We start from the raw sequence: 22,321 nt of genomic DNA on the forward strand, positions 1-22,321 counted from the left end.
GCTTGGGTTATAATTTACTTCCAGAAATTGCTAGTGGGTTGCATGTGAGTTGTTATACCTATTTTACTGTTACATTTGGCATGTGAGTTAAAAAGAAATTTTCTTTCTATAATCTGAAGATGACTTCATCTTCTTGCTGTAATGTAACAATTACTACACATCAATATTCTCTATTGATTGAATATCTCAAATGCTGTAATTAGTCACCAGATTTTAAAATAGCCCAAGCTCTTGTCATAATGTTTTGACTTCAAGAGATGTTTAATTCTTTGGGGTGAAATATCAGTGGTTCCTTGTTCCCTGACAGCTCTCTTCCTAACTGGGCATGAGAAGCCCCTCTTATCAGGAGGAAGATAGACTGAGTTGCATTGGCTGATGGGTTAGTGTATTTTTTAAAACAGATCCGACCAACATATTGGAATAAAAAATGACATGTTTCCTGTGCTCTGTGACATGTCCCCTCAGACCACAGATGAGCGAGTTCAACTGACTGACATAAGACCCAGCCGATGGTACCAGTTTCGAGTGGCTGCTGTGAATGTGCATGGAACTCGAGGCTTCACTGCCCCCAGCAAACACTTCCGTTCTTCCAAAGGTCAGCCCTCCTTTTCTTCCCAGACACAGAATACTATCCTTGCTCCCAGGCACACATGGAATGCAGATTCACTGTCTCTATGTTCATATTTATAGTTAGTCAACAGGTGGCTTTGCTGTTTTAGAGAACGGGACCAGATGTGTTTGAAGGTACCATGTACATTTATGGTTAAGGACAAAATTGGAATTTTACCTGCAGTATCTCATAGAAGATAACATAAGGGAGTTTTTTTAAACTTTGACGTGGCAAGGGGTTTTCATTATCAACATCTGTTGAGTTTTTGCTTTAAGATATTGGGAGGCCGAGACGGGTGGATCACGAGGTCAGGAAATCGAGACCATCCTGGCTAACACGGTGAAACCCCGTCTCTACTAAAAAATACAAAAAACTAGCCGGGCCCAGTGGCGGGTGCCTGTAGTCCCAGCTACTCGGGAGGCTGAGGCAGGAGAATGGCGGGAACCCGGGAGGCGGAGCTTGCAGTGAGCTGAGATCCGGCCACTGCACTCCAGCCCGGGCGACAGAGCGAGACTCCGTCTCAAAAAAAAAAAAAAAAAAAAAAAGGTATTCTGTATCGAGCACCATTCAATTGATTTTCAAAGAGAAACACTGAATTTTAGCTATTCTAGACAAAATAGCCTTTCTTGAAATGATTGTTAAGTTGAAAGTGAATTTGACTCCTACCTTTGCTTCATAACATCTAGAATTTAAACCCCTCCCGAGTCATTTAATCATTGCTATAATTTTGTTCAGTTCTGACTGCATCGATATTTTAAAACCTCTGTGGAATCAGATGAACAGTATGCTACATTCGTGGTTGATCTGTGATGGTTGAAGGATATAATTTGACCAGCTATTAATAATTTCTTCAGGTTTATTTTTCTAGTTGTGTCCATATGGCTGTGTACCTTCTAAATTAATTAGACATCTGCTTCACTAATTATAAGGATCTGGTTTCATAAATACAGATTAGTTACATTGTTCTCTTACTAATCACAAGTTATCTTCTTACACAGAAGCTAATTTAAATTTATTTTATTTTAAATAAATTTATTTATTGTGACATTAATGAATAATGTAACCCTTTACATTTAAAAGCCTCTTTAAAAAAAAAAAAAAAAGTATTTTTTTTTTCTCCCCAGGGAGGCAAATTCATGAACTAAACAAACTTTAAAGTGAAATTGTAAATAAAGACATCAAACCTTGTCTTAAGACTCTGTCTCCAACTGATTTGAAAATTTAGAGAGGCAAGTGAAATAAATAATTAATTGTGGGTTAGGAGGTGTAGTGATCAATAAAAAGCCTCAGAATGCTTCACCTTGAGTTTCATGGTTCAAATGTGATCCAGACATGTTCTGGTCAAAATGTGTTACCATCTGTTCAGTTGCCTGCAGGATTTGGGCTGGTGCTCTGTGAATAAGACTGCAAAATCAGACATTAGACAGAAGTGGTTCTCAGCCTCTAGAGACAGATGCTGAATTAATTTCCTTTAAGAGTTGCAGTGGCACCTCCTGCCTAGTGGAGGTGAGCAAGGTAGTTTTGCTCCCATGATTGTTACAGAGCCTTGCTATCACAAGATCCTCAGGATCTGGAGAGAGATCCTTTGACAGCCCCAGGGTCATGAGGGTGCTAACTGAAAGTAGGAAGGCCAAGCTGTCCTGACACTTCCTAGTATATCGGAGCAACTTAATAATCTAGAATGGAAGCTGCATCTCCCAAATTTAAGTGGACTTTTATTGAATGAAAATGCAACTATTGCAGTTTTCATTAAAATGTTGTTCTGTCACTGTTACAAATACACCCAAAATTCACACTTCCATATGTCTTATTGTGAGGAGCATCCCAAACTTTAGTTCTTGCAATTTTACAAACCAAAAATGTCTGTACAGAATTTGTGGAAGATTCCATTATATTTTCAGTGAAGATGAGTCCCAGAATGACGGGAGTTTAACATATCAGCCAAAAGGCGGTAGACATTCCTTCTATGACATCTCTAAAGCAGACTTAATCACTAACAAGGTGGGACATCTTTCCACACTTTTCTCATTCTCACCAAATGTTGAAAAGAGACTCACTGGGAAAAATGTTTTAAAGAACTTCATTGAAACATGATTTCTATGCTATAAAAATCACTTACTTTAAGTGTACAGTTAAATAATTTTTAGTATTTACTGAGTTGTACAACCATCACCATCATCTAGTTTTAGAATGAGCCCATCACCCCAGTAAAATCCTTCATGACTTACCGGGAAAATGTAAAGATAGAAATAAAGTTAATTCTGTGTCTTTTGCCTCTTTTATTACCCATTTATCAGAACTGCAGTCCTATAGAGTGGGAGTATCCTGCAGCTTGGTACTTAATCTATTCCTTAGAAAAGCCTATTTGGGGGGGGAAAAAAAAAAGGCCAAAAGTATAGCAGTCACAGTGATCGATAAATGATTACTGTCTTTCTGGAAATACAAGCATCCCCAAGGAAATTAAGGACTTTCCCCTTAAGCACTGTTTCTCTCAATAACCTCCATTTGAGTAATCGACAATGCTGCTCTTGCAGCAGTTTGTGGCAAAAGAGGCCTGCAGTCATTCTCGATTCTAAACATTTTCTGCAAGCTACTGCAAATCCTCAGATCTGCCTTGATTCACCTTTCCCTGTGTTTCCCCTAATCAGCTCAGTTCTGTCTTTAACTGGGAATTGTATTAGCTTCCCAATCACATCCCCACTTCTGCCTCCTGGCTTCTGCCTTAAGGCTTCTGGATTCCTGTTTACGGATCCTGGCCCCTCATTCCTGCTTTCGGATCCCCACTTCCGGATCCTCACTTCCGGATCCTGGGTTTCACACCCTGGCCTGTCATCCCTGCTTCCCGATTTCTACTTCTGGATCCCCTCCTTTTTAGTGTTCTCTCAACACAGCAACCTGAGTGATCTTACTAAAATCTGAGCCACTTCCCGTCAGCTTTTTGCTCAACGTGTCCAAGCAGCTTCCCCTACCTGACTCAGAGTAGAAGCCATGTACTTTACAATGGATTTTAAGAGCCAGTTGACCCCCCTTTCTCCTTCCTCTTAGACTTCATCGCTACCCTCCCTGTTTTCCTGCTCAACCCGCTAGGCTCTTCTGTGTTCTCTGAATACTATATTCTTTCCCTTGCTTCAGGATATTGGCATTTACCTGGTGCTGGACTGGGGAAATGTTCTTCCTTCAGATTGTTGAAAAGCTGGCTGGCTCACCTCCTTTATACAAGTATCTCTTTTCCAGCAAAACCGTCTTTAGCCATGCTACTCGTATGTATAAACAAACAAGCAAACAGATCCATGTCGTCCATGTTGTATTTTTGTTTTTATTTTCTGTTAAGACTGTCTATCCTGCCTTAGTATTTTGCTTATTCATCTTGTCCACGGTTTCTCCTTGCATCCAATCAGGATGAATGTGTGTGTCTCTTTCTGTGTTTCATAAGAGCAGGTATGTTTTCTTTTTTACTTACTATTTCCACTGCCTAGAACAGTACCTGACACATAGTAGCTGCTCAGCAAATCCTTGTTCAATATATCAAGAAATGAAACATGAGTAATAAAAAGAGAAGGTAAGACAGAAAATGTTGTTTCTACCTTTAAATTTTCTCAGTAAGGGATGAAGGATCAATCTTTTTGGGTTGACGGACTCATTTTAGAACCTAGTGATGGTGACGGTTACACAACACAGTAAATACAAGAATGTCAGTGAGCACTTAAGATGAGAGAATTTTATGGTATGGAAATTATATATTTCAAAAAAGTTGTTACAGACATTTTTTCCCAGTGAGGGTCTTTTCTACTTTTGATGAGCTTGAGGAAGGTAGGGAAAGATGTGGCAGAATCTTGTTAATGTACTGTTTAAGTCTCCTTTATACATATCCTGGAGGGTTTGTCTTCCACCGTTTTACTGATTTGTTAAACTCCCATAATTCTGTGGTGCATCTTTACTGAAAATATAATGGAATCCACTATGAATTCAGTGCTTACATTTTTGGTTTGTAAGACTGTAAGAACTAACATTTGGGATGCATCTCAAATTGAGACATATGGAAATGTAAACTTTGGGTGTCGTATTAGTCTGTTTTCATGCTGCTGATAAAGACATACCCAAAACTGGGAACAAAAAGGCTTAATTGAACTTAGAGTTCCACATGGCTGGGGAGGCCTCAGAATCGCGGTGGGAGGCGAAAGGCTCTTCTTACATGGTAGCAGCAAGAGAAAATAAGGAAGAAGCAAAAACAGAAACCCCTGATAAACCCATCAGATCTCATGAGACTTACTCACTATCACAAGAATAGCACGAGAAAGACCCGTCCCCGTGATTCAGTTACTTCCCCCTGGGTCCCTCCCACAACTTGTGGGAATTCTAGGAGATACAATTCAAGTTTAGATTTCGGTGGGGACACAGCCAAACCCTATCAGGTGTATTTGTCAAAGTGAGAGATAGAACAACATTTTAATAATAACTGCAATGACCGCGGTGTTTCAAAAAATGGTGCATTTTCATTCAGTAAATGCCGATTTATCCCTGTTTGCTCCAGAATTGAAAGTGTGCCAGTCTTCCGGTGGTTTAAAATTACTTATAAAAAACAGTCACCACTTCCAAGGTAGTAGTCTGTGCAAGAAGTAAGCAATTATCTATTGTATTTGGTTTGGGTAGAGAGGCAGTGTTGATAACTTAAGGCTGGGTCAAGGAAAACAGGAAGGGTTTTTATTTATTTTTTTTCATCTACCATGAATATCTCAGCAAATAAAAGTAAAATTAAACAGCAAAAATAGATAAAATGAGTTCCAGTTAGTTTAGGCTCACTGCATAGGATTCATGGACTATAAAGCTGATTTTCATGGAAAAGCCAAATTTCTTGTCCTTATCTTCTTTATATACAAAATTAGTCCATGTTTGGCAAAATGGATTGGCTACTATTTAATTTCTTCTTAAGTCATTTATTTTCCCATAACTTAGACCTAACTCAACATATCTATTTTTATGGAAAACTCTAAGTTATTCATAGATCAGTAAATTAGTTTCATGCTTTTTGTTTTCCTGGTGAATACCAGTTCTGAATGTTTTTATTGCTAACTCTTACCTCTTCCAGAAAAAATGCATAAATATAGGATGGGCACAATCATTAATTTTTGTTAGCGTTTGGGATAATTTTTATATTTGCCTACTTAAATTGTCTATACTGTATTTCCTCCTGGTACTTGAGATGGGAAATTGGCTTTGAAATTAAAAATGAATAACAGTTTAATCGATGAATGCCTAGTGCTCATTTCTACTTTGTGTCGCTTTATTTAGAATATGGGACTGCATCTTTGCACATAGTAAGTTACCTTCACAGGTCACTCCCGGGGGTCTGCCTAAACTTTTCTATCCCATTCCATTTGGAACAAACAACATGAAACCTCTGGGTACAAGATGTTGATATGTCTTCATATTCCTACATAAGTTGATATTTGCTGCTTTGAAACACAAATTTCAACAAATAGAGATTACCCATCAAAGATCAGACACCTTCAGAACCTGATCCAAGTGAAGGCTTTGAGTGTGAGCAGTTTACTTAGGAAGTGATCCAGGAATGTGGTAGGTAAGAAGGGAAGTAGGACAGGGTGTAGAAAGAATACAATAAAGGGCGAATTATTTACCATAGGCAACCTAAGCTTCCTCTCCACTGGGCACTCAGGGAGCTAGCGTGAAGCACACACACCTCAGAACTCCTCGCTGGAGGGGGCTTAAGGGTGTTAAGTCAGTCTTTGTCTGCAGCTGTTCCTAGCGTATCTGGTCTGCATGCTGGCAGAGCTTGCTCTGAGCCCAGACACAACCTTAGGTGAGGAGGTGTGGGAGGGCATTCAGAAGTTGAGCTGATGTGCCCTGAAACAGCATAGCACAAGAAAGTCAGGGCGGGACCCTGAAAACATCTGTTGTTTACCTCTTGTTTAACTCGACATCAGCGTGATTCCTGTTAGAGTGGATCTAATACATTTTGAATTATGGTTTAAAATAAATATATTAATAGTTTCATGAATAAAATGTGGTGAAATCATAAAAGGAATTCCCACATTACTAAATATTCCTAAGCTTCTTCCTCTATGGTACAAAGTTAATAATCAGACACAGGCATCCCTTTCTAGTTTTTTATTTTCACCTCTCTCATTTCCCAAAATCTGAGAAGCTTTACGTTATTGTCCACTTCTTGGAATGAGAAGACCACTAATGTCTAATCAACAGAGAGCCCAGATTTTGGGAATGGCCAATTTGGAGTCAGGGTTACAAATATAAAAATACCTTTGGGTTCCATGTTGCAGTTGCTTATCTTTTTCAGTAAATTGGTGTTTAACTTTTCCTTGATATTGCTGATATGTATCAAATGAGTAAAAATAGTTATTTTAAAATACAAAATTGCAAAATACAAAAATACAAAATATTGCACGCTTAGCATTGGAAATATATATTGCTAAGTAGCTACTACCTATTACAAAATCGTATTTACCAGTTTGCTGAATTTGGGAAATGACGTGTTTGTTTCTGGCTACTGTGACTACATCTGTGTGTCAATATGGGTAGTAAAAGAAGGAAGAGTTCTGATTTTGTGGATAGTATAAGGCAAAATCCAAATTCATTTTTTCGATATGTTGCCAAAAGCGGGCAAGTATATGTTTGTTCATTTGAAATTAGTCAATATCAATTTGACACTACAAAATAACACACTTTTAAGGGATCTTATGAAGAAACATAAAAATCCAACTTAAATTATCCTTAACCTAGCATATTATCTTCTGGTTGTTACATTCATTTCCCTCCAAATTCCAAGTCCTTCATCCATCTTTTTCTCCTTATTTCCCCATGTGCATAGGATACATTACAAAGGAAAAGGAAGCAGACAGCATTGTTTTCACAGCATATAAGTATCACACTGGATGTTATTCCATGCATGCATTACAGAGTGTCAGTAAAACTACAGCAGACATCACTGATGGTAATAAAGTTCCCTGTTGCCCCGTGGGGACCCATGACTTTTTACTCTGTTCTACAGCTGCTCGGGATGTGCCATTTCCAATGGGCAAAAGGCTTGGCTGTACATATGTCTTGAAACTATTTAATAGTTGGAAATTTGCCTGCAGTGTAGCTTCAGCAGCTTTGCTAAGATTTTTTTTTTTTTTTTTTTTTAAAGGGAGAAGGAACACTACCCCAACTGCCAAGTCTGGAAAGAAAAAAGAAAGGTTGAAATATTATTAGAACCAAACTTCTATTTAGTTGAAAACTTTGTGACATAGTTATATTATTGTTTTTAAAATATAACTGCACTTGACCAAAGTTACATCAAGTATATACCACAAGTATACCTTACGAGGTATTCTTACGATGCATTTCTGTATGAAGTTTAATCTATAGACATTACTGGTAGAAATGAAATAAGTAAAATCAACATTCATTTTCTTGAAATAGGTATTGTTCTCCATGTGCACATGTGCATGTTTCTTTATGATGATCTATACTCGTTGCTCTCTTTGTAGCCTCATGGGTTCCTGTGTTTAACAAATAGTGTTGTCTTAAACCTAGAGGAGCCTGCCTCAGAAAAAGTGATGGCATTTCTGCTGGGACAAGCAGAAGTGGTCTTTTCCCATGAGATTCATGTCAGTGCAATAATAGGCCTGCATTTCTCCAAGGATGATACGTGACTTTATTGTCACTTTACCCAACATAGGCTCAAAGTCTTTCCATTGTGTCAAACCTTCGTGCTTGTTACTTTGCCTGTTTGTGGCATGAAACACAAGAGGTTAAGTGACGAAACCTGAAATTTATCTTTCTGAAATCCAAATGTTCCATGTGATCATCAATAAAAGGAACTATTTTTCCCCAAGGCTGAAATTGGGTATACATGCTAAATATTTAGCATATTTTATGTTGGTAATCACATTAATTGTATAGCATAGAAAGAGCTAATACAGCCTTCCTACTTCAGTTATCTCTGAAAATGTGCTTGCTCTCTGCAGTGTGTTTCTGCAGATAATTGTGAAGATTATAAGGAGGGAGTTGGCATCAAACAGAAAGAGAAGTGAGCTGGGGGAAAATGCCCGATTTGAGACTCAGAGGAAGGGTGAGGAGAGCACTGGTCTTGTGGTGTGACTCCCATCCTCTCACTTGAAGAGGCAGTAAATCAAACTCTGCTCTTGAAGTAGTGAATCAAACTGTGATCCTCAATTTCCCCATCTCTAAAATGAGAACAACAATGTTAACATTTAATAGACAAAATACAACTGTATGTTTGTAAAATTAGGGATAAACAGTGCTCATGTCGAGTTTCCTAAACCTAATGGTATCACACTTTTTGAAATTCTCCCAACCAGGGGAGAGCAGTCTGTGGCCTAGGGTCCATATTTGGCCTGTAACCTAGTTTTGCAAATAAAGTTTTATTGGAACATAGCCACACTCATTTGTTTACATATTGTCTGTGACTGCTTTTGAGCTATGAGGGCAGAGTTGAGTGATTGTAACGGAGACCATATGGTCCACAAAACCTAAAATCTTTACTATCTGGCCCTTTCCAGAAAAAGCCTATCAGTGCCTACACTAGACTATTGTAACAGACACTTTTCCCATTAAAAGGCTTTGAATTTTTACATTCTGTAGGGATATTGTCCCTCATTATGATGGTGGAATATATATGTAGAGTGTGGCACGTAGAGGTGTGTATTGTTAGACCTTCAACCCCATTTTTCTGCTCTCATTTTTGTTCTCACACTCCTTGTTCTGCCATCAATGATGTGAATGACCTTGGACATATATCTTTACCTCTCTGACCCCTAAAACCCTCATCAGTTAAAAAAACGTGAAATAAGTTGCAAAATTCCTGAGGGCTTTATAATAACATAGAGTATAGAGTTTCCCTCTCTGACTCTCTGTCTCTCATAAGCCACTGTCTATTTATGCATATGTATATCTATGTATGTATATGTGTGTATATATATACACATATATATATACACACACACATATATATAAATTTCACATGGAAATCTCCAACTACATTTCAAAATTCTAAAACAATTAAAACATCATGCATAATGAAATAAAACATTCTGTATAATTCAGCCAAATGAATACACCTTGTTTCATAATGTAGGGAACCAATTCTCAAGGCAGAGAATGGCTTAAATATAGAAACTTGTTAGGACTGACTAAAATGCTTCAGATTAGACAAACTGGATTGACCCTGTCTCACCTGAACCCCATAGTGAATACGTGGATGAATGAATGGCTTGTTTACAGAGGAGAATCACGGCAATAAACAGGTGATCTCTGCCATTTTCTTTTGGTTTTGTTTTCTTTTTTTTCTTATTTTTTTAAGAGCCAGAATCTCACTCTCTCATCCAGGCTGGAATGCACTGGTGCAGTCATACCTCACTGTAGCCTTGAACTCTCAGACTAAAGCAATTCTCCCGCCTCAGCCTCCTGAGTAGCTAGGACAACAGGCATATAACATCATGCCCCAGTTAATTTTATGTTTTGTTGTTTTTTTTTTTTTTCTGTAGAGACAGGGTCTTTCTCTATTGCCTAGGCTGGTCTTGAGTTCCTGGCCTCAAACAATCCTCCTGCCTCAGCTTCCCAAAGCACTGAGATTACAGGCGTGAGTCATGATGCCTGACCTGGTTTTACAATTTTATGGTGATTATTTTGGGGGAGAAAGAGATGGGAGTACCTCGTCTTGGTAATGGAAGTACACCATTTTGGTATTGTAAACTCAAAATGGGCCTTCCTTTTGAGAAAATGTAAAGAAAATATTATTAATTCATATCTTTTAAAGCATTATTTTCTCAAATGTTGTTTTCATAAATTGTGTTGTTTCATGTTTCATAAAATAGATGATGTTATTCTAGATTATTATGATAACATCTAAGAAAAATTTTCCAGGGCAGGAAATGATGTAATAAATAACATAAATTAAAGAAGATGATCAAATTCAGTGACCTTTTTAAATGTTAAGGGTTTCTTTAGAAGAGGAGATTATTTTGAGCTTTTCCTTATGAGCCTAGAATATCTGCAAAATTCATATGACTACTTATTTTCAGCATATAGACATTCAGGTGCATTGCTGAGAACATGAACGACTGTTATTATCTTCTCACATTTTAATTCTTCTCTTGCCTTGAAGTGATGATTCAGTTGTAAGCTAGGTTCCCTCCCAGGAAGGCTGGTAACTCCCTTTTGTAGGTTAAGGATTGATTCCTACACCAGAGAAAGAGGGGTTGCTTTAATTATTTTATTTCAAACTGGGAAGAACATACCTTTGATTTTGCAATTCACTTTAGGATCTTGTGATTTAGCAATTCTGATTGACAGGGTTTGAACCTGAAACTGAAATATCACCTTACAAATCAAAGCTAACGTTTAGGAGAAGCCTGTCCTTCCTTCATTACTGAGTACATACTGTGGGCTAAATGCTCTTCTGGACTCTGAAGATACAGATGTGAAAAAACAGACAAACATTCCTCCTCTCAGGGGAGTTTTCACTATTGTTAGTAGAAGCAGACAGCAAATAAGGTACCTAATAAGTCAGTTTGTGTATTAGTCAGGGTTCTCTAGAGGGACAGAAATAATAGGATAGATGTATATATAAAGGGGAGTTTATATATACTAAGGAGTATTGACTCACACAATCACAAGATGAGGTCTCACAATAGGCCATCTGCAAGCTAAGGAGCAACGAAGCCAGTCCAAGTCCCAAAACCTCAAAAGTAGGGAAGCCGACAGTGCAGTCTTCAGTCTGTGTTCAAAGGTCCAAGTCCCAAAGCTGAAGAACTTGGAGTCTGATGTTTGAGGGCAGGAAGCGTCCGGCACGGGAGGAAGATGTAGGCCAGAAGACTAAACCAGTCTAAATTTTCCACGTTCTTCTCCCTGCTTTTATTCTGGCTGCACTGGCAGCTGATTAGAAGGGTGCCCACCCAGATTGAGGGAGGGTCTGCCTTTTCCAGTCCAATGACTCAAATATTCGTCCCCATGGCAGCACCCTCACAGACATACCCAGGAGCCTCACTTTGCATCCTTCAATCCAATCCAGTTGACACTCAGTATTTACCATAACAGTTAGTAATAAGGGCTTGGAGAATAATGAAGCAAGGCATAATCATGGTGTTGTGTTTTGTTTTGTTTTGTTTTGTTTTGTTTTGGTAAATGGAGCAAAGCATATGTAGCTATTTTTTTTAAATAGGGTCACCTTTAGTAGACCTGCAGCAGGAAAGGAGCCAGCTGTAGAGACATCAAGGAAAGCGTTTAGGCAAAGGGAGAGGAAAAGCCTTAGTAGTATCGCAGTTTTCCTCTCCAGGAAATAGCATGGGAACCAGTGTGGCTGGGCTGAGGGGCGAAGGTGATAAAAGGAAAGGTGCTCTGGGAGGTAACTGAGGCACGAGTTGCAGGGCATTCAGGACTGTGCAGTACAGAATCATCAGACTGCTGTATTCAGAAAAACCTCTAGGGAGGCAGTGGTGAGCCCTTGGCAATAATCAGGGAGAGGTGATGTTGGCTTGGCCCAGGACATTTAAGTGGTGAAAGGCAGTTAAATTTCCATTACACTTTGAAGGTAGTGCTAACACAGTTTGCTCAAGGGATGTGAGTGGAAAATAAATGTATGGCTTCCAGGGTTGGGGCCAGAGCAACTGGAAAGAGCAATTCCCATGTACTGTGATGGGGGTGTCAGTGGTAGGCTATGTGTGGTGGGATATGTGTTGGTGCTGGGCTATGCGTAGGGATCATGATTTTGCTTTGGGGCACATTAGTTTTGAATGCCTCTGAGACCTCCAAGTGGAGCTACTGGAATGTATTTTTTGAGTATTGATATTTGAATGATTGCATCTGCATTCAGGGGCATAGTCTATGTTGAAGACATCAGTTTGAAAGTTATCAGCACAAAGATTTTTTAAAAACTGTGATACTTGATGAGATCTCTAGAGAGTGAGTGTAGATGAGAAGAGAGAGGCCCCTGAATTCAGACGCAGAATACTCTCCTGTCTAGAGATCATGGGATGTTAAGGATCATGGAGCATGGGGCTGAAAAATAGCTTCTGTTGAAACTGAATGAAAATCCAGTAGAGGCTGGGCGTGATGGCTCACGCCTATAATCCCAGCACCTTGGGAGGCCGAGGCGAGTGGATCACCTGAGGTCAGGAGTTCAAGACCAGCCTGGCAAACATGGTGACACCCCATCTCTACAAAAATACAAAAATTAGCCAGGCATGATGGCAGGTGCCTGTAATGCCAGCTACTCGGGATGCCGAGGGAGAATCTCTTAAATCAGGCAGGCGGGCAGAGGTTGCAGCGAGCCGAGATCACACCATTGCACTCCAGCCTGGGTGACTGGGTGACAGAGCGAGACTGTCTCAAAAAAAAAAAAAAAATCCAGTAGAGTAATGTCCTGAACACCAAATGAAGGTTGCATTTCTAAGAGAAGGAAGTGATCAGCGGTGTTGTGAATATTGATGACTGAGGGAGTCCTCAGATGGCTCTGCCAAATCTCCTTACTGGGGTGCTTCCCATTGCGATAACAAGAGGAAAAAAAATTTCCTCCTTACATATGTGATGTTCAGACCTCATAGGAGCCACCTGATGCAGTACTTGTCTACTTTTGACCTGCAGGTCATCTACCTCATATTACTTGTGTGTTGCATGTAAGATATACATAATCCTGGGTCCCACCTGCACTCAGGGAATCAGCATATCCCAGTATAAGTCTTGGACATTCCAGAGATTCCTGATGTTGATTGAGAATGGCTTGACTCAGAAATACCATTTGATCCAGCAATCTCATTACTGGGTATATACCCAAAGGAATATAAATCATTCTATTATAAAGATGCATGCACACTTGTGTACACTGTAGCACTATTCACAATAGCAAAGACATGGAACCAACCCAAATGCCCATCAACAGTAGGCTGGATAAAGAAAATGTGGAACATATCCACCATGGAATACTATGCAGCCATGAAAAGGAACAAGATCATGTCCTTTGCAAGGACATGGATGGAGCTAGAAGCCATTATCCTCAGTGAACTAATGCAGGAACGGAAAATGAAGGACTGCATGCTCTCAATTATAAGTGGGAGCTGCAGGATGAGAACACATGGACACATGGAGGGGAGCAACAGATACCAGGGCCTGCCTGGGGGAGGTGGGGAGGTAGAACATCAGGAAGAACACCTAAATGGTTGCTGGGCTTAATACCTAGGTGATGGGTTGGTTTGTGCAGCAAACCACCATGGCACACATTTACCTCTGTAACAAGCCTGCACATGTACCCTGGAACTGAAAAGAAAAGTTAGTTTAAAAAAAAGAGAGAATGACTTGACTAGCAGTATCACATAATATGCTTTCGATTAGCCTCTTACCTAAAAAATACTATGAAGCTTTCCTATTTTAGAAAATAAAGGAACTAACCTAACTAAATGTCCAGACATGATATATCATAGAGGAAAGCAATACATTTCAAAAAATACCTTATGTTTCCATCATTCCAAAACCACGAATGACTGAGAGTAAAAACATGGATTTTTTTTCTCCAGTCTTCTTCATTTATATCAAGTTAGATATGACTTTTTTGAGCCTCCAACACAGATGGTACTATAATTAGAATTATTTACAGCATCTTCCCATGATGGCATCTTGAAATGAAACCCTCTGTAAATCACTGGTGGTGAGCAGCATCTCCACTTGCTCAATTTGTAACAGAAAATGAAGTAAAGACCCTCCAGCTTTGCTATATTTAGTCTTCTTCATATATATAGTTTCAATGGAGATTTGTGAGGTGGTAATTCCAGCACCTCATCTTTCTCTTCACAGCTGAGAAGCTTTTCGTTAATAAGACAAACCAGAAATGGTACAATCACAAAAATGAATGCTATCCGTAAGTCATCCAGTGTGCAATGTAGATAAAAAATAGTGCAGGTTTTAATTTTTTTTCTTTTCCTTTTCAGAGTGTTAAAAGGTGATTCTTTGTTGCTTACCTATTTAATGTCAATTCACCCCGGTTGAATTATACTATATTTTACCAAAATGTGTCAATTTCAGCACAGTAAAAATTTGGCTGGGTTGCCCTGGTATGGAAATGCCTAAAACGATCCTTCTGTATTACAAATTTGGACCAAACGAATTTATATTACTGTTTAATAGACTATCCTTTAATATGAGGCTTAACAAGGAGATCTTACTTAATTGCTTGTTGTCAGCTTTGCTTTTCTTTTACCTTTTTTTTTTTTTTTTTGGAGACAGTGTCTCATTCTCTTGCCCAGGCTGGAATGCAGTGGTGCTAATCACGGCTCACTACAGCCTTGACCTCCCAGGTTCAAGCAATCCTCCCGCCTCAGCTTCCTGAGCAGCTGGGACCACAGGCATGCACCATCCTGCCCAGCTAATTTTTTATATTTTGTAAAGACAGGGTTTCACTTTGTTGCCCAGACTGTCCTCAAACTCCTGAGCTCAAGAGCTATGCCAGCCTCAGCCTTGCAAAGTGTTGGGATTATAGACATGAGCCACCATGCCCCTTCACCCCCGTTTTCAGCTTTCCTACCTATAAAAAGCAATGCTTCACGTGTTGACCCTGTAGTCATTACATGTCCAAAGATGTTAGTTTTGTGGATGCATATGATGTGTCTTTGTACTGGAATTTCAGATCCATCTGCCCCACCAGCGCCGGCTAACCTCCGATTGGCCAACTCCACCGTCAACAGTGATGGGAGTGTGACCATCACTATAGTTTGGGATCTCCCTGAGGAGCCAGACATCCCTGTGCATCACTACAAGGTCTTTTGGAGCTGGACGGTCAGCAGTAAGTCTCTTGTCCCAACGAAGAAGAAGCGGAGAAAGACTACGGATGGGGTGAGTGGGAACTGGAGGAAGGATTGTTCTTCCCACAGAGTGAATTTCAACTCAAGGCAACTGGCCTGAAAAGAGGCCTCTGCTGAACTGAGAGAGGCCATGGATGCAGGAAAGCTTCCCTCCCATTCACGTCTACCAAGGAAGTTCACAGAATGCAGGGTCATGCCAGCTGTTCTGCCTTTTATATTTTAGGCAGAAGCATTGGCATTTAGACCGTTGACCTCCTCCTATCTAAATGTCAGTCACAACTCTGGAAATCAAAGGAACAGTTTAAATGATCTCCATCTTACCTGTCTGGCCATAGAAAATGATATTATGCAAAATGTGCTTTACTTTTAGGTGTTTTGTGTTTTTTTTTTTTGAGAGAGAGAGAGATCCTTGTAAATGAAAGAGTGGATATTCATGGCTTTTCTGTTGTGAGGTGTTTCCGTCTATAATCTAATCACTGAGCAGTAACAGCTTAGGAAGGGCACATGTCACAATATGTTCTTCTCATTGATTAAAAGGATCTGGAGTGGTTTATTCGTCAGATGCCAAGAAATAAAATCTTCATTGAACCATTTTCTGCAGTGAGATTCTTACGATATCAATCATCTTGTATTATTTGAAATGCTTACTGCATAAAAATAGTTACTTGGATTCCTTTTAGTATACATTCCTTTATCTTGTCATAAAATTTACATAAAGACCTTTTCCTGTCACTTATAAAGTTGAATTTCGTAGATAAATGTTTAGAAATGAAAAGATAGCAAGGCTAAAGATTTCAATATCTGTGCCCTTCAGAATTATAAAACATGCCTCAAAAGTCTGTATCATTGATATTTAGCCATTATACTATTTTCACTTTATTTTTATGAAATTTTATGACAGTTCCATTTTTCATATTGAAGGATTTTGCTACAAATGACAGTGGTAGTGCACACTTACCTCATGAGCTGAAAGAGCTGAAATTGGGGAGTCGCTTAGGAATCTAGAGGAAAAGGTGACATGATGACATGCTGACAGGCCCCGCCCTCCAGCCCCCCGCCCAGTACATTATGACAGAAAATAATGAAGCACCTTGAAGCATTTTGTCAAGTGAATTTTTCTTTTGCATAGCTTTTGGTGGAAATTTGCTCCTAGAAAATTTAGAACAGATATCAAAGAATTACAATTAGTGCCAGTTCATAATTTTTCCAGGTATGTGGCAACATAAACCTCTGTTACTTTATTACAAACAGCTCCCTTTCCTCTGAGAGGTGGTGTCTCAGAGTGCAGAGGGCTCAGAATGATTTATTTCCATGTTATCTGAGACCACTAATTGGTTTAGAAACAGTATTTTCGAAATACATTTGGCCTTTCTATGAAGTTTATTTTTAGTTTTTATTTTATTATATTTTTTGAGACAGGGTCTCACTCTGTTGCCCAGGCTGGAGTGCAGTGGTGCGATCACAGCTCACTGCAGCCACAACCTCCTGGGCTCAATCTTCCCGCCTCAGCCTCCTGAGGAACTACGGTGCACACCACCATGCCCAGTTAATTTTTTTTTTTTTTTTTTTTTTTTTGTAGAGACAGTCTTGCTATGTTGCCTGGGTAGTCTCAAACTCCTGGGCTCAAGCGATCCTCCCACCTCAGGCTCCCAAAGTGCTGGGATTGCAGTCAGGAGCCATGGCACCTGGCCTGAAGTTTATTTTGATCCGTAGTAAAACTGAATTTTCAGATTCCAAAGATATAGAAAAGTTGGTACAAGAAATCAGAAGTTGGTATGCTTCATAATGACACACGAGATTTTGCAATGAAGATGAGAGACATGGAAGGTTTGTAATGCATTTTGGGTATATTCTCTTAATTTCTAGTTTCAAAATTCTGTGACCCTGGAGAAACTCCAGCCAGACTGTGACTATGTTGTGGAATTGCAAGCCATAACGTACTGGGGACAGACACGGCTGAAGAGTGCGAAGGTGTCCCTTCACTTCACATCCACACATGCAACCAACAGTAAGTGACTGTGTCATGTTTTTCAAGATGACTGTGACCTGACGGGCACCATATCACATCAAGGCACAATGGAGGGAGAGTGAGTCTTTGATTTGGAATAATTACATGGCAAGTCTTCTTACCCACATGCATGTGACTATAGTATTTAAACTATGACATACAAAACAGTTTGACTTTTGAATTCTTTCTTATGGTTTTTATCTATTGTAGGTGCAATTTTGGTGTTGTAATGGAAATTTAAGAAAACTTACCTTGTCTCATTTTAACAGATTGACTGTTTTTATGTTTACATGACGTGTACATGTGCGTATTACATACTTGTTTTTAAGGCGAATACATACAGTTAAACTGTTACAAATTGATGTCATTTCTGCTTCCACTGTTTCTGTAGTTTTTTGTTGTTGTTGTTTTTGTTTTTTTGTTTTGTTTTGTTTTTTTGAGACAGAGTCTGGCTCTGTCACCCAGGCTGGAGTGCAATGGCATGATCTCAGCTCACTGCAACCTTCGCCTCCCGGGTTCGAATGGTTCTCCTGCCTCAGTCTCCTGAGTAGCTGGGATCACAGGTGCGCACCACCACGCCCGGCTAATTTTTGTATTTTTAGTAGAGACAGGGTTTCACCATGTTGGCCAGGCTGGCCTTGAATTCCTGACCTCAGGTGATCCACCCACCTCAGCTTCCCAAAGTGCTGGGATTACAGTGTTTCTCTAGTTCTGTATACAATACACTTATTTTTGTGCAATTATTTTACGTATTTATCTCCCAAATCAAAGTTGGGCACTTTGAAGGCAGAGACCAAAATATATCATAGTACTGAGAATAATGTGTGTGTATGTACGCGAGTGGATGGGGAACACAAAAAGTGATGTGGCATGCCTGTTTTTCTTAGTACTACACAGTGGTCATAATTACTGCTCAAAAGGTTACCTAATACTCCATTGAGTGAAGTTACTAAATCTTTCTCATATTGCTTTTCCTTGTATCTTTTTTTCTTACCTAGTATGTTAGTATGTTTGCTGGGAACTGAGCAAAACAAGAGAAGAGTCTTATATGACACTCATATCAGTCAGAGAATAAGTTACTTGATGTTTCTAGCTTTGTTCAAACATCGATACCGGTTAGAACTTCCATGTAGAGGCTCCTAGCAAGGTTTCAGGAAACTGGGACAGATTAAATGAGAGTAGGAGGGAGGAGGCCTTTGTCTCAGGGGCTCCTTCGATGTTGATTTTTTTTTAGGCTAGCAGGACCACGTCATCATAGCTGCCTTTGATCAGGGCGGTGGGCCTCGTTCAGAAGGAGAAGAATGTGTTAAACATTTGTCTGAATTTAGGAAAGGCAATGCTGGTCTTGCAGAGTGAGACACAGGGGTCGCTCATAATTACCTTCCACCCCTGGGAAAACGTAGGATCCAAATGGGCAGGTTTGTTTGAAATAATGCTTCAAAAAATGGTCCAGAAACAGAGATTTCTGTCTGTTTGAGAAATAGTCTCTTTGGAGATTAAATGGACTTGAAATGGTCGATTTGTATGTGAGTCTCGGTACAATATAAATTTTACCTAAAAGTTCTCATGGAAATATGTTTAGTAACCTCATTCATTTTTAATCCATTCATCCATCTACTCATCACATTGAAATTGTGTGCCTATGAATTATGACATCACTGTGTCTAACGCCAGGAATACTATATTATACATATATACACACTATATGCTGTAATACACTATATACACTATATATATGCACTGTATAGCAATACATTCCATACTTTTCTATAAATATAGTGTGCACATAGGTATACATGTACACATATGCATACATATACACATGTGTCTACAAATACATACAAACATGCACATAACTATACACACACATACATTATTCCCAGCACGATGATGTATTTTGGTTTCTGCCTTAAAAGTGTCTAATTTTGAATTTGGGAGATAAATATGTAAAATAATAACAAAGATCTGTGTGTTGCATACAGACAGAACTACAGGAAACAGTGGAAGCAGAAATGACCGACATGGAGGTGGGAATGAGAATCACATCATCCCTCATGAAGTCCTGAAGAGTGAGCGATCTGCAGGCTCACAAGGAATGGACATCATTCCACACAAATGCAGCAGCGTGGATGAGCGTAGAGAGTTAGAGAAGCATATTGCATGGGCAAAGAACTCAGCGTGAGGAAAGAATGAAGGTGGATGGGCCACTGCTCTCTCCCCTGGAGGTCTCATGAGTTGCAGGGATTTAACCACCATCTGTGTGCTAATGACTCCCTGCCCTTCCACCCTGACCACTCTTTGAACTCCAGAGTCCTACATTCAGCCACCCACTTAGCACCTCCACTTAGATGGCTTGCAGATATTTCTAATAAAATGTTCAAACACGAGGTCTGGATTTTCGCCCATACCTGTTCCTCTCTTGGGCTTGCCTATCTCAATAAATGGCACCAAGATTCAGCCTTTTGCTCAAGCCAAACATGCAGAAGTCATTTTCTTTAAAGAGCAGTCAGTTTTCTTTAGAAAATATCAGTGTACTTACAGATCTCTCTCTTTTTGGAGTCCACTCTCAAGACAGCTACCTAGTTATCTTCAATTCTCACTTTTCCCAAAACTGCATCCTTCACTATATTCTTCTATATTCCTTACCAACCCCCTTCTCAGGCCAAAATGCTTTAAACTTCAGCTCATGCAAGAGCTGTCTTTCTCTACTGGTGGTGGAGATTTCATCTGTTGTATAAAATAAGCATGTCTTTTAGTCTCTTGGTTCTTCCAATAAACAACATTCTTTCCCCATTAGAAACTGGTATGGGATTGCAAATTCCCATAATTTAATATCTGTTAATTTCCAGAACCAAAAGCAAGGAAAAAAAAAGTCCAACCTCAGCTTGTCCTTGTTGAAGTTACATTATCTAGAGCCTTGTCATGGTCTAGCCCACAGACAAAACTTTTATGAAACCCTGGATCTCTGTAGCATATCCACAGCTTTTTCACCCTTCCTGGGGCATCCCCACAGAATCCTGTAACTCAGGGAGATATTCTTTAATTAGATCCTTCTGCTACCCTCTGAAGTATGATTCTAAACCTTTTTCTGTCCTTTAAGTCACATTGCACATGGAGTGCACAGTCCAGTCTAAATCCCTTCTTCTCAGTAAGCCATGCAGTTCCCCATAAATGTAAACATATCTATTCTCATGTCCAGGTTTATCTTCTCCTGTCTTCTGTATTCCAAGGTGGAGTCAGCCTTCCTTCTGTATGTGGTGGACTTCACCATGTGGTTTCTAGACCCATTCCTTCCCAACTCAGATACCTGCACTGACTGAAGTCAAATCTCATCTACGTCAGAGACCATGGATTCTCTATATATCTGGTCACGGTATCCATCATAATCCCTGGCATATACACATGGCAACAAAAATATTTTTGAAACCAAGTTAATTAGTTACTCCCTTGTTTGCCTACAACCTCAACCTATTCCTCTCTACTGGCTTGATCTGCTCAGCTTCCAGTTCTAAAGCAAAGCTTTCACTGATGCTGGTTTCATTCTAGCTACCATCTTATCTTTCTCCTTTCCACATTTTTTCTCAAATTTCTGCAATCTATTTCTCAACCTCACTTTTCCACCAAATCTGCCCCTGCTAATTTCTAAGTCTGGTGGATGTTTTCCATTGCAATTTTATTGACCACTTCTGATGAGTTTGTCCTTGTTTAACTACACTTTCCCCATTGTTACATCTTGACCTTTGTATATTTGACTCCCAGATATCTTAATTTTTCTCGTACCTCAGTTTCCTTGTAGGATCTCCTGCCTCCGTCCAGCTCTTGGACATTGGAGCTCTCCAGGGTTCTACCTTATCTGCTCTGACAATTTAGTCACTACCTACTCATGGTCTGTTCTCAATGACTCAGCTCCAGCCTCGATTTCTCCACTAATACCCGATGTCTCTAGCCTGTCATTCCCTGTATCTGAATGTCATACAGGCATCTCAACCTCAACATACTCCACATTGAACTCACTCCCTCCACTTACAAAGCTTGATGTTCCCAGGTATCTCTGGTCTCCGTTGAGGTTACTACTGACCAGAAGCTTGGGAGACTTCCTTTTACCACTTCCTGTTCACTTCAGTTTGTTTCTAGGTCCTGCAATTATTTCAGGACCCACAGGTTTCTTGAATTTTCCAGGAACATAGTAAGAGCTCAGTAAATTGATCGTAACTCAGCTGAACGCAACTGTCTTTCCATTCAACCTGCTCTGTGCCACACTCCAGCACTACAGCTTTCTTAAGCTTTCATCTGCTATGGTCATAAATACTAAAGGGGAAGAGAGAAAGCAATGGCTTTTGGTCTCATCTTGGAACAACCAAGGTTGGACATCTTTTACAAGCCATTTGCATGTTTTAACTGTGTCCTCCAAGAGTTTGTGTTCTCACTTGGTTGGCTGTTCCAGAGGAATTATCTTTACCAGTGGGAGTTTTTAGCCAGGTGGGGAGACACTGGAATTATGGCAGTTAAATGAACACAGCAAGCAGTTAAATGAAAGAAATCTATTCGATCGGTTGATTCCCTGTGTTAAGGTCTTTTGCTAATTATCTTTTAAAACTAGGTAATACTTTAGCTGACCAATTAAGAGATATGGTAGTTAACCTATCAAAGACCACTTTATTCTAAAGACTGATTCCTCTTAGATAGATTCAGAAAAGGAATAAAATAAAAGTAAGAAAAAGAAGTCACAGTGCAAAGTACCTATAGTAACACATATTGTTTGGGTCTCAGGTGATTCCACAGAAGAGAGTGACTTTTCAACAGATTATGTAGGATACAGTTGAATGTTTGTCAGGATTTTATATCCCAATGTTGATGTATAATCTCATAAACACT

At 39.5% G+C, this 22,321-nt stretch overlaps 1 protein-coding gene across 1 annotated transcript in view; it reads left to right on the forward strand.

The window, feature by feature from the left end:
• Window positions 1–22,321, forward strand: part of ANOS1 (anosmin 1) — a 209,183-nt gene that overhangs the window by 152,138 nt on the left and 34,724 nt on the right. Inside the window, exons 6-8 of the mRNA XM_003917382.5 lie at window positions 466–595; window positions 15,264–15,469; window positions 17,305–17,446. Of these exons, the coding sequence (XP_003917431.1) occupies window positions 466–595; window positions 15,264–15,469; window positions 17,305–17,446 (478 nt within the window). The remainder of the gene's footprint in view (window positions 1–465; window positions 596–15,263; window positions 15,470–17,304; window positions 17,447–22,321) is intronic.

This window comes from Papio anubis, chromosome X (genome assembly GCF_008728515.1).
Source record: "Papio anubis isolate 15944 chromosome X, Panubis1.0, whole genome shotgun sequence".
NCBI classification, from domain to species: Eukaryota; Metazoa; Chordata; class Mammalia; order Primates; family Cercopithecidae; genus Papio; species Papio anubis.